Source organism: Moschus berezovskii, chromosome 2 (assembly GCF_049115385.1).
Source record: "Moschus berezovskii isolate FMDL1 chromosome 2, NW_MosBer_1.0, whole genome shotgun sequence".
Taxonomy (NCBI): Eukaryota; Metazoa; Chordata; class Mammalia; order Artiodactyla; family Moschidae; genus Moschus; species Moschus berezovskii.
The window spans coordinates 39810254-39823345 of NC_142461.1; the positions used below are offsets into that span (position 1 = coordinate 39810254).

Sequence of the window (13092 nt, forward strand, 5' to 3'; positions counted from 1 at the left end):
TGCTTTCAGTATTTTGTTGTGCATACACAAACACATACAGATATTATAATCTTATTTTCCCCATCTTACAAAAATGCAATGTACACTCTGTTCTGTAACTTGCCTTTTCCTTTTTATAGCATATCTTTAATTTCTTTCCATATCGGTACTGAGAGAGCTCAGCAGCCCAGCATTCCATTGGAAAGAGGGACCACAGTTAAATCTACCAAACTCCTACACCAAAGTGTAATTCTGATCCAGCCACACTGAAATCAGCAAAATCAATGGGCTTGAAGACTGAATCAGAATGGACATCAAACATATGTTACTTGTTTACACAAGTAACTTGGATACATTACTTTTTACACAGTATTGAACACTGCCCAATATTATCTGCATGCACCTATTTTCCACATTGTTCAGCCAGACAAGAAAAAGATAGTGTTATGGAGTCATGCCAAACGTCTATCACACTACCCTAAAAAGGCTTCCTACAGTAAGGAAATGGCAACCCACTCCAGTACTCTTGCCTGGAAAATCCCAAGGATGGAGAAGCCCAGTAGGCTATAGTCCATGGGGTCGCAAAGAGTCGGACATGACTGAGCGACTTCACTTCATTTCACTGTAAGGAAAGTGGCACATATTGTAAGAATATAAATTGAACACTGATTCACTAGCTATGAGACTCTTGGATTTCATAAATTCTCTTTTCAGCTTTGACATTTGTTAATATCTTCATAATCCTCTTTCTTTTTGCCACAATGACATTTCATTGTGGTGTCTCCTAACACACTGGAATTCAATTACACAATTTCAGCTCTGCAAAATACTTGTATCTGGAAGTAGGTCAAATCAACTACTTCTAAAAATAAGAAAAACTTGACTTTGATCATTTTCAATGTCAAAGTTTTAAATTTGCCCTTTGATAAGAGGCCACCGAGGTTTCATTTTTTTTTAAAGGAAATGCTGTTGATTTCTTGTTTTTCATTAATTATTCAATGACCCAGCTCACACTGTGTTTGTGAACATGGCCAAGAAACTACCCTCTGTTCAGATTTTTTTTTAATAAATTTTAATACCCTAGGAAATGCAGGAATAAATGTCAGTAAATATGTAACTCTGAATGGTAGAGCATAGAACACAGTAGTCTTAAATAGCAGAGCATAGACAAGAAAGTAGGTCCATCTGCAGCCAAGCTGGGAACAGGAAATGCATTGTTCTGCCAGAGGGATCCAGTATTGGAATACTGTATTGTCTCCAACACTTACACTCTGCTAAGAGAAGAGGAAGTGAAGTAACCTCAAAGCCATGCAGATTTCCCAGGAATGATAGAGTGTAACATTTCTTGGTCCTTTCCACTGCAAGCCTTAATGTTCCTACTGGCATCTCTTATCTCCTTTGAGTGAGTGGGCAGACAGTAATAAGGTATCTCATAAGGTGTTTTTGCTTTTGTAAGTTAAAAAGAAAGAGAAACAAAATTATTCACTCTTTAAGTCACTTGTCCAATCTAAACTGCAGGAAATTTCCTAAAGGAAATCACCCCTGAATATTCATTGGAAGGATTGATGCTAAAACTGAAGCTCCAATATTTTGGCCACCTACCTGATGCGAAGAGCTGACTCATTGAGAAAGACCCTGATGCTGGGAAAGACTGAAGGCAGGAGGAGAAGGGGACAACAAAGAACAAGATGGTTGGATGGTATCACCAACTCAATGGACATGAGTTTGAGCTAGCTCTGGGGAATGGTGAAAGACAGAGAAGCCTGGCATGCTGCAGTCGCAAGGTGTCGGACATGACTGAGTGACCAAACAACAAACTACAGGACTCAGTTATCTTACTCTACCTTAGTCAATATGTCACTAGAACTTTAGAACTGGAAGAAAGTTTTTATATATTCAATAGTTTGAAGTACCTTCTAAAACTAGGTCTTATCTGCTTATTTCTAAGTGTCCAAGATACAGAGAAAATAAGAGTTCTAGCTTTGAAAGGCCAGATCAGAAAAAGATAAATCTCAAGTATAAGAGACATGAACCAGGACCCCATCTGGCCTTTGGAGATGCTCCCAGTCTGCTCTCTCCACCTGAACTTTGTGACATGACAATATACGTAGGTCAGATGACACTCAAGAAAACCCAAAAATCTTTTTATCTTACACGGGCTGAATTTTACAAGAAATCAAATCAGGCAATTATGAAATTATGCCATGAATGTGGTAACACAGTTTTATTTTCTATGCAAAACAAATGTAAAATGACCTCAACCCAATTATCACACTCAGATCAGAACACTACAGAATTCAAGATTTTATTCTAAGGTAAGGTAGGAATAAATATGTTATGCAGAGGAGTCATATGATCTAACTTACAGTTAATATTTTTACATTAATTCATATGTTTTAGAGCAATATTTAGTATCAGTTGTAGCTTTGCAAGTATTATGTACCTAATGGATTTTTCTCAAAATAATAAACTCATATTTCCTATTTTTTCAGCAAAAGACATGATTATTAATAACTTAATACCTAGTTTATAATTTTTAAGAAAAAATGCAAGATAACTAAGGAAACTACCTATTTAATTCAATATATAATGCACATGAATATATTTGCTTTCTTTCCATGCTCAAGGCCTGGAAGAGCTATGGAATGGATGAATGAGTCGAAGTGCTTCAGGATATGTACAGGCAATCAGGTCTCATTCTGTTCATCTCTCACAAGTGAGGACTGGACCAAACAATGCTTTTGGTTCTACCTTCTCTAAAATTCCAAATCTGAGTGATTTGGTTACATATCTCAGGGTAAAATTATTTAGCATTAGGACACAACTGAGTGACTGAACTGAACTGAACTGAACTGAGTACTTCTTTTGGAGAAGGCAATGGCAACCCACTCCAATACTCTTGCCTGGAAAACCCCATGGACAGAGGAGCCTGGTAGGCTGCAGTCCGTGGGGTCGCTAAGAGTTAGACAGGGCTGAGAGACCTCACTTTCACTTTTCACTTTCATGCATTGGAGAAGGAAATGGCAACCCACTCCAGTGTTCTTGCCTGGAGAATCCAAGGGACGCAGGAGCCTGGTGGGGTCTGTGGCATCACACAGAGTCAGACACGACTGAAGCGATTTAGCAGCAGCAGTACCTCTTTACTGACTCAACCTCCCTCTCTCCTTCAAGAAATCAAACAGCAAGGCTGCAGGTTTTCTTTGAGATTTCCAATATTGCTGTGCAAATGTAACAATATAGATAACAATAACCCCCATGAGCATGTTAAGTCACCTCAGTCATATCCAACTTTTTGTGGCCCCATGGACTGTACCCTGCCAGGCTCTTCTGTCCATGGGATTTGCCAGGCTAGAATATTGGAGTAGACTGCAATTTCCTCCTCCAGGGGATCTTTCCAACCCAGGGATCAAACCCCAGGTCTCCTGCATTGGCAGGCTGGTTCTTTTCCACTAGCACCACATGAGAAGCCCTCATTAACCCCCAAGTGTCAGCAAATCCAAATAGCAAAAAAAGAGAAAGGTAAGTAAACATGAAACCCTGCAGGATCCTTCCGGGTACAAGCCCCTCCACACTCCCACTTCTTATTTGGGAAAAAGCTTTAGCCTTGCGAAATGAAAATATCTCCTGCCATATCAATAAACAAGAAATGTCACAGCCGTCAGCAATTTAAGGCCTCCAAATGTGAATGAGGGCTCCCAAAACTGTGATCCAACAGATGCTGCCACCTCCCCCCTCCCCCTCGCCAAGGTAATTGCTGAGGAACTGGGGGAATGCAAGAAACAGCCATCTGTCACTCATAAAGTTGAACAAGGAAATAGGATTTGGCACCAGACAGCCGAGCTGCATATAAAAAGAATGAATTCAGTGAGACCAGAGGCTTGCATCTTCCCATACATAGAATGCTAAATTCCTTAAATTGATATCTAATCTTTGATGTTCAGACCGCCTACTCCCTTTGTTGTAAACTTGTGTATAGCCTAACTCCCCGCTCCTGCCTCCTTGGAGCAGTTTTCTCAGAGCTACTGAGATACCCGGGATCTGAGTCCTAAACATGCACACCAAACAAAATAATTCTACTTTCAGGTTGTGACTATATTTTTTAGTCGACAGTCTTCAAGGGCTTCCCCAAGTTTCAAAGGGCAGGCTCTTTGTTACTAGTTAGGGAAGTGAGAAAATGCAGAAACAAAGGGAAAGCAGTCAAGCAAGAAAAGTAGTAACAACATGAACGACAGAGTTGCAGGACTCCTAGTTTCTCCTGAAGAAATACAGACAATGATCTAATGCATAACTTTGCACTGTTCTGCAGAAATTAAGCACCAGCCCAGTGGAGGATGTTGACTACATGCTGACTACCAGCATGTAGACCCCGGGCTGGTTAAAACCAGAAGACTGGTAATTAAGATTCCCAAAACATCACCCTGTTACCTAACCACTAACCAGTATCCATGACATCATCTTGCTGTGTGCTCATAAAACGTTTACTTTATGTACACACAGAGAGAAGGCACCCTCTGGTTTCTCTTCTCAGGAAGACACTAATCCTGTTATATCAGAATCCTACCCTCAGGACTTCATTTAACCTTAATTACCTCCTTAAGGGCACTATCTCCAAATACAGCCACATTGGGGGTTGGGGTTTCCCACACATGAATCTGGGGGAGATACATTCAGTCCAAGCAATAAGTTTGACAGTGACAGCTAAGAGCAGGCACTGACTACTTCTCTGTGTTCTCCTTTCCTTTCTTTGACGCATCATCACTAAAAACAGAAATAATATGAAGCAATGAATCTTTCAGCATCCATGCGTCATGTAGCATCAAAAGAGAAACAGGCAACTGGAAAGCTAGTGATTCCTAGGATGGATTCCACTTCTAATGTGCATTTGTTTTATCATTTTAATATATTTACCTATGCTATGCAAGACAAGAAAACAAAGAGGTGGATTAAACCTATACTTGACATCACATATATGTAAGTAGAAAGTAGAACACGTGTGTGTTCAGCACAGGTACTAGATATTTAGGGCAGTTCAGTTCAGTTCAGTTCAGTCGCTCAGTCGTGTCCGACTCTCCGCGACCCCATGAATCACAGCACGCCAGGCCTCCCTGTCCATCACCAACTCCCGGAGTACACTCAAACTCATGTCCACAGAGTCGGTGATGCCATCCAGCCATCTCATTCTCTGTCGTCCCCTTTTCCTCCTGCCCCCAACCTTTCCCAGCATCAGAGTCTTTTCCAGTGAGTCAACTCGTCGCATGAGGTGGCCAAAGTATTGCAGTTTCAGCTTTAGCATCATTCCTTCCAATGAACACCCAGGATTGATCTCCTTTAGAATGGACATTTAGGGCAACTGAGCGCTAAATATCCACAGTTCACCAAATACATGAGACACAAAGTAACCCTTGATACACAGGAAGTCCTGATATTCTTGATGTCTTAAGCACCAATAAGTGGAACTCATGGCCATATATCATTTACCCAAAGAATGCAAATAAAACCTAGGGCTGCTGAGTAGGCCACATGGCAAGTTAGAGCCATGGCCACATAAACTTGCCCTTACATCTCTCTAAGACAGCAAGTGTGTGTCCCTGGCCCGGGGCACCTCTGTCTGTGAGTCTCCTTGCTGCAACCTTATTTCTGGCCCTCGTAACCACACCATCAGTGGGGTATGCTGATGTGGTGGAGAGTAAGAGAAAGAAAATATAAACATTGCCTAGACCAGGACTCAGTTAGTGACATCCTTTCACTTGTGTGCACGACATCCTAAGTATGTTAACTAACTCATCTCTTTCCCCCAGCTTCTTATGGTATGTTTCAAATTGATTTCATAAACCATGGGGTTCGAGACCCAACTGGGTCTGTGAGTCCTTCTATCCCATGACTCTGGAATGGATAGCTAGCTGGTAATATATGAGAGGTTACAGGGTAATCCCTAAAGGGCAATGTCATCAAGAACAGCCACAAGTGCGAACTCCAAGCAGGAAGCTAGCCTTGAGAAAATCTGAGGCTCTTGCTTTACCTCTTCTTTTTCACATACCTTGCATCAGCCAGAGTTGCTCGTGCTACAGCCCAGACTGTCACAAATGCCGCTGGGAACCCTGCAATCAGAAAAGGATTCAGAGACAATATTTGTTTCAGGATTAAGGTATCTTTTTCTTATATTCATCACATAAAAATATACTATTAAAAGCTGAGAGAGAAAAATTGGACATGAAAAATGTTACTATGTGAACAAGAAAATTCCACTTAATTTTCATCTTGTCCATTTGAGAAGAGAGCTGGTACATTGATGTTATTTGTTCCCAAAAGTCTGAAGAAGATTGGCCCTATTTTCATTTGAGGGGTATAAGGTTAAGCTATGTAAGGAGGGGCCTGAAGTTCCTGGAGTCAAAGGCAGGCAGTGGTCGGTGCATATAGTTTTACCTCTTGCCACTCCAATAGTCACATGCTTTCCAAGAAGCATGAAGCAACAAGAGGGACTCATGAGAAGTGACAGGAAGGCTATTGTTTTTAAAAATTCGAATTTTCTCATTCTAAAGGTGGAAGGCATAGAGAGGCTACACTGAAAGTTACAAAATTAGGACGTTTTGATCAGTTTAGTCTCCTCTTTTTTGTTCATATTGGCTCCAGACAGAAGCATTTGCAGGTACTGAAAACTTACCAAAGAATGGTGCTATGTCAGCTTGATGATTTGAGCATGACATATTTGTCTTTCATAAATAATAATCACCTATGAGCTTGAAACATCAAATCTACTAATTATACTGACTTTCCATGAGTCTTTGCTTCCAGTAAAGATGGACTGTTCAGTTCATGCTATACTCAGTTAGACTCTGACATTGAAAAAAATCACAAACCATACTTTTATAGAACTCTACAATAGAAGATCAAAGGATTTAATGGATATGTGGCCTTTTAGAAAGAAGTTTTAGAAAAGGAAAGAGAGGCCATAGGAAGCACCTTACAAAGAGAGAAAAATATTTAATCTAAATCAGAACACTTTTAACACAATACCTTTTAAAAAACACATTTGTAATTTTTCAGATATCTTTTCAAAGCAAAAGAACATAAAAATAGATGTAGATTAAAAATTTCAGAAAAATTAAAATAAGGTGATATCCCACAGTAGGTAATTTCTTTGGTTTTCTTAGTGATCTAGTTGAATTTAACCTCAGTCTGCCTGTGTAGCTATTTAATTTTATAACTCTATATTTCAGTTTTATTCTTTTTATATAATTCCCTCTTTTAAAAAATCTGCTTAAATTCTATGTTTTAGGAAATTTTTGTCAAAATGAAAGTGAAAGTGTTAGTCCCTCAGTCACATCCTACTCTTTGGGACCCCATGGACTGTAGCCCACCAGGCTTCTCTGTCCATGGAACTCTTTCAGGCAAGAATACTGGAGTAAACTGCCATTCCCTTCTCCAGGGAGTGTTCATGACCCAGGGATTGAACCCCCAGTCTCCTGCATTGCAGGCAGATTCTTTACCATCTGAGCCACCAGGGACGGTCAGTGTGCTGTGCTGTGCTTAGCTGTGTCTGACTCTTTGAGACCCCATGGACTATAACCCACCAGGCTCCTCTGCCCATGGGGATTCTCCAGGCAAGAATACTAGAGTGGGTTGCCATGCCTTCCTCCAGGGGATCTTCCCAACCCAGGAATTGAACCAGGGTCTCCTGCATTGCAGGCAGATTCTTTACCAGCTGAGCTACTAGGGAAGCCCAAAAGTTAAGTACTTTTATATGATAATAAATACATTCTGGCATCTCATCTGAAAGGTGAAAATTAAGAACGGCTGCTAATACAGAGGTAAATTACCACACTCAATAAGGATAAAGAAGCAAGACTGAAACCTTTTTTTCTATCTTGTACAAGATTTACATTGTGTAAATCTTGTTTAGACCCAATTATGACTTTAGGCTCCTTCTAGGTAGGTAAACACTCACCACTTTATTACTCATACTGTAATGATGTGTGGAGCTGCATTTATTTACATTGCTTTTGCTGGTTCTTAACAATAAATTGACAAGGAAGGAAATTACTATCTAAAGAGGAACATATGCTGTATCTGCATTTGTAAATTGAAGACTGATATTTAAAATGACAGTTTTTGTACATCTTTATCACAAAACAAGATGTACAGAGGAGCAAAAGCAAATTCTAATGATAACTATGTTTCTATTCTTTCAACCAATCGTAACCTTAATTTTTCTTATCCTTGCCTCAATTTTCTCATAAATAAGGCATTTTATTCTTGGCTCCAACTGCATGTTTTAAAATTACATTTAATTATATATTTAAGAAAAGAAAAGAAAGTGAAGTCACTCAGTCGTGTCCGACTCTGCAACCCCATGGACTGTAGCCTACCAGTCTCCTCAGTCCATGGAATTTTCCAGGCAAGAGTACTGGAGTGGGTTGCCATTTCCTTCTCCAGGGGATCTTCCTGACCCAGTGATCGAACCCGGGTTTCCCACATTGCAGGCAGACGCTTTACCGTCTGAACCACCAGAGGGGTCAGTCAAAAAGTACAAACTTCCAGTAATGAGTACAACAAAAGGTACAAAATTCCCGAAATAAGATAAGTACTAGAGATGTAATATACAACATAGTAAAAGATTAGTTGTTACTGTTTTAAATTGTAGTTAATTAAGTGAGCATAATATTGCATGTAATTTGATTTATAAAAGTGAGCTTTCATGTAAATCCTACTTGCTTTCATGCATGTTATTAAACCATTCAATGAAATGAAGATTTCAAGTTGTGATGGTTATATACTCTAGTTGTCACTCCTATGCCAAAATGTTTCTGGGGAAATTAATACAAGTTGTAAAGGAAGGTAAGAAAATAAAACGTGTATAGCAGCTCACTGGAATCCTACTCTTTTTTTTTATTATTTTATTTTTCATAGAAAGATTTGAAAACTAGTTTCCTGGGTTTCAGAGCTTCCCTGGTGGCTCAGATGGTAAAGAATCTGCCTGCAATGCAAGACAAGCTAGAGACTCGGGTTTAATCCCTGGGTCGGAAAGATTCTCTGGAGAAGGGAATGGCAACCCACTCCAGTATTCTTACCTTGAAAATCCCATGAACAGAGGAGCCTGGTGGGCTACAGTTCATGGGGTTGCAAAGAGCTGGACACAACAAGAGCCACTAACACTTCCTGGGTTTCAGCAAGACAAACCTCTGACTTTATGAAGCAACAGACTGAGTGATACAGCCCAAATAAGAGCTGATAGGGGACTGAGCAGCTGACTATCAAATCAATTCGTAAATAAAGAAAAAACAAGTTTATTACTAGTGTGACTAGTGTCATAGCTAGCCAAAAAATAAAATCAAACTCAGACAAAGTCACTGTTGAATTTTCTATCAACAACTTTATCAACTTTTACTAATGATGTGAGTACACAGACATAATTTTGATTTGAAGGCAAACTACCAAAAACTATTGAGAAAACTACCAAAGTACCTCCCTCCAAAATATTAAATGTATCTTTTCTTATTTTAGTAACTGGTAGTCAAAGATAAAGGACAGCTTAAAACCAAACTGCTTTCAGAAATAAAATTTTATTCACAACAATTAGTATTTCATAATAAATAAAGGGTGACAGTAAATTGACCCTTTGTCTTCTTAAAGGTTATTAACTAACAGGAAATTCAATATCCCTTACTTTACATTTTCAAATGTTAAGACAATGTTTAGGCAAAACAGGCAAAAAACTTTCTTATTTTGGAGGGGAAAAAACCTTCAAATTTAATCTTGAGCCACTTAGTTAAATTTTTCCCTCTGCTGACCATCTGATCATTTACAAATTAAAATAGCAATTGTTAATCTTGAGACTTCTTAATTTTAACCACATATGAGTTTTAATTTCTCAATGGCAAGCCACTCCAGTACTCTTGCCTAGAAAATCCCATGGACAGAGGAGCCTGATGGGCTACAGTTCATGGGGTCACTACTAGTCGGACACAACTGAGCGACTTCACTTTCACTTTTTACTTTCACGTATTGGAGAAGGAGGTGGCACCCCACTCCAGTGTTCTTGCCTGGAGAATCCCAGGGACGGGGAAGCCTGGTGGGCTGCCATCTATGGGGTCGCACAGAGTCGGACACAACTGAAGTGACTTCGCAGCAGCAGCAGCAGCAACTATAACAAACAAACAACATTCTTTCTCCATGTCACATTGAGTTAGTGCCTGGTTCAGTAATCCCTCTAGGACTGAAAAGGAATTTTGGAATGTGAATTGAATCTTTTTTTTTTAATTACTTATGCCAAAAGTAATTCTAACTATTTCCTTCCAAAGACATGGTAAGTCTACATAATTAGCTTGTAATTTGTATTGTTAAATACAGCCAAGATGGTTCTATAAATTCCTTTCTGTCATTCCCATCATATGACCTACAATTATAAATCAAAGATGCATCATTATGGATTAGAAATTCAAAAATCAAAATTTGTAGAATGGAATTACAGTTAACTCAAGACACTGGCATAAGACATGATGAGCACATCAGTTCTAAATGTGTAAGGCAAACAAGGTGTTTCCCCCAAAGAATCCTCTCAAGAATCTGGTCTAAGAACAGTAACCCTAAGTTAAATGTGAAAAGTTTGTTACCACTGGGAGAATCATAGGCTTGATTTTAATGATTTTCCTCGATAAATAATTAAAGAGAAAGGAAAGATAAAGATAGGGTGGGGAGAGATTATTTCAGGAAAATAGCTGAAAGAATGCTGATGACAAGCATGACACAAAGCCCTGAAATCCATAATCCATTTGAAAAGGAAAGGAGACAGAAATGCCTTACCCCAGCCTATCAGGATGAAGCCCCACAGGTACTTGGTGTCCGAAAAGAAAGCCACAAAGATTAAACTATGCAGATAGAGACCTTCCACCAAAATCCAATAGTAGTTTGTAGCCAAGAAGTAAATAAACATCACAACAGCCATCTTGCACCCAATCTGTTACAAATAAACCAACATGGCACCATATTAGAACTCCTAATCATACTGTTTCCAACATTAGACCACTAAAAAGCAGTTCCTCCACTTCTTTTTTAGAATCTAATGTCTCTTATACATGGGGAAGCCAAGACTTTTGAAAGAGGCCAGAACAATGTTATTTAAAAATAGCATTTCTAAGACTGCTGGCTTGATTTTATTTTTAAAATAAGATTTTTTTTCCTTTAGAAGTAACAAAAAAATCACTTTTCCTCAATTTATTCAAAAAAGAATACTTGATCATCAGAGAAAATTAGGAAAGTACAGAAAAGTATAAAGAAGAAATTTATCTATCATTCCACCATGAATTTATTTTATTCTGGACTTGGTTATACTCCAAAAGTTAAATGGCTTAAAACATTAAACATTTAATGTGTCTTATGAATCTATGGATTGGCTAGGTGATTCTACTGATCTGGGAGAAGTTCAGGTAATCTTGACTAGGTTCACTCACAGAAGTCTACCTTCAACTGGCATACCATCACACTCACTTCATCCTTCATTTTAAACAAATCACAAAGCCAATGAAGAATTAGAATCAGCAGAGACGATAGTGAATTACAGGGAAAAGGACAAAAATAACTATGGTATTAATTCACACCATCAAGAAAATCAGCCTACTGTACCTAATTTCCAGATATACTGCTTCAAGGTGATAATGCTTTCCATTAACTGAATGACTGGGTAATTCTACATATTTAATAACACTAGGATATCTAAGAGCCAAATCAAGTACTATGGAATCTTACATGGGAACAAGTCTTTGGGTCTCTAATAAAGGAACTAAGTCCCCTGGGTTTTTAAATCCCAATATTCTAGTTTTGCAGGTAAGTTTTGCTTTTACTTTTAGAAGTGGTGAGCCATGTAAGGGGTCATGAGGAAAACACTTACGTATTGTGATTTGTCCACAGCAGGCACTTCTATGGAGCTTTGTAGGTCATCCTGCAATATCAGGGACTGCAGCTCCTTTACTCCTATGTGAGCATGGACCACTCTGTCCTTGACAAAGATGCTCGCAGCTCTCAGCATGAAAGACACAAATAAATGCATGTGGATATAGTTCCTAGTACAATGCAGTCGTCTACAGAGAGAAAATATTTAGTATTTAGATTTGAATAAAAATAGAAATGGAGAAAGAAAATACATAAATGAGCTCAAAATACCCCAAAAAAGAAGAAAAATAATAAACCTGAACAAAAAGAGCAACAATTGGAGTCCAAAACCAAAATGTAATTTTTTGAGAATTAATTTCGAATATATCCTGATCAGCTACCATGTTTATCCAGATTATGCAGTGTTAAATATTATACTACAGTATAATATTATAATATACCATTATATTATGTGTGCGTAAATGCAAAGCTGCTTCAGTCATGTTTAACTTTTATGTGACCCCATGACTGTAGCCCACCAAGTTCTTCTGTCCATAGGATTTCCCAGGCTAGAATACTAGAGTGGGTTGTCATTTCCTTCTCTAGGGGATCTTCCCAACCCAGAGATCAAACCCATATCTCCTGCATTGGCAGCCAGATTTTTTACCACTGAGCCACCTAAGAAGCCCCTATTTCTTCCTGTATGGTATCAAATCATCCAGAAATTATTAAGATGAATTTCTGTCCCATGCCACCAAAATCATCTGGAAAAGGTGAAATAAGCCTTCACATCACGAGCAAAAATTTTTCTAACTCTTTCGACAGTACTCTGCATCACTTAGCAAAAATAGACTGCAATGCAGATCCACTGTTTTAATGGTTTCATACTGCTTTGAGGCTTTAAGTCTTTAAACAAACAAACAAAGAATAACCCTGAATTTTTCATCAAAAATAACTTATCAAAATCAAATAATATAACACGAGGTTGAATTCAGAAACTTGTCTTTAGGGAAAGTATCTGGAGACACAGATTGTGAGAGGTCTGTGTCTTTGATGAATAAGAAACAGACCTGCCCCTTCATGGAGGAAGTGATTGAGAATTACTCACCTGAAGTAACCAATGATGAGAATAGCCATGGCCAGGGATGCAAAGGAGACAGAGTATCCGATAGTATACATGACATAGAGGCGTTCAAAGAACTCTTGCTGCAGGGCAAGAGATTTAATCAGAAAAGCATATTTGATGGA

General features: G+C 38.7%; 1 protein-coding gene across 2 annotated transcripts in view; it reads right to left on the minus strand.

The window, feature by feature from the left end:
- PTH2R (parathyroid hormone 2 receptor) overlaps window positions 1–13092 on the minus strand; it is a 90463-nt gene that overhangs the window by 43870 nt on the left and 33501 nt on the right. For both annotated transcript variants that reach the window (XM_055397813.2, XM_088842050.1), the window contains 4 exons: window positions 12953–13050; window positions 11864–12053; window positions 10780–10933; window positions 6017–6077 (listed from right to left, as the gene is read on the minus strand). In XM_055397813.2, the coding sequence (XP_055253788.2) occupies window positions 6017–6077; window positions 10780–10933; window positions 11864–12053; window positions 12953–13050 (503 nt within the window). The remainder of the gene's footprint in view (window positions 1–6016; window positions 6078–10779; window positions 10934–11863; window positions 12054–12952; window positions 13051–13092) is intronic.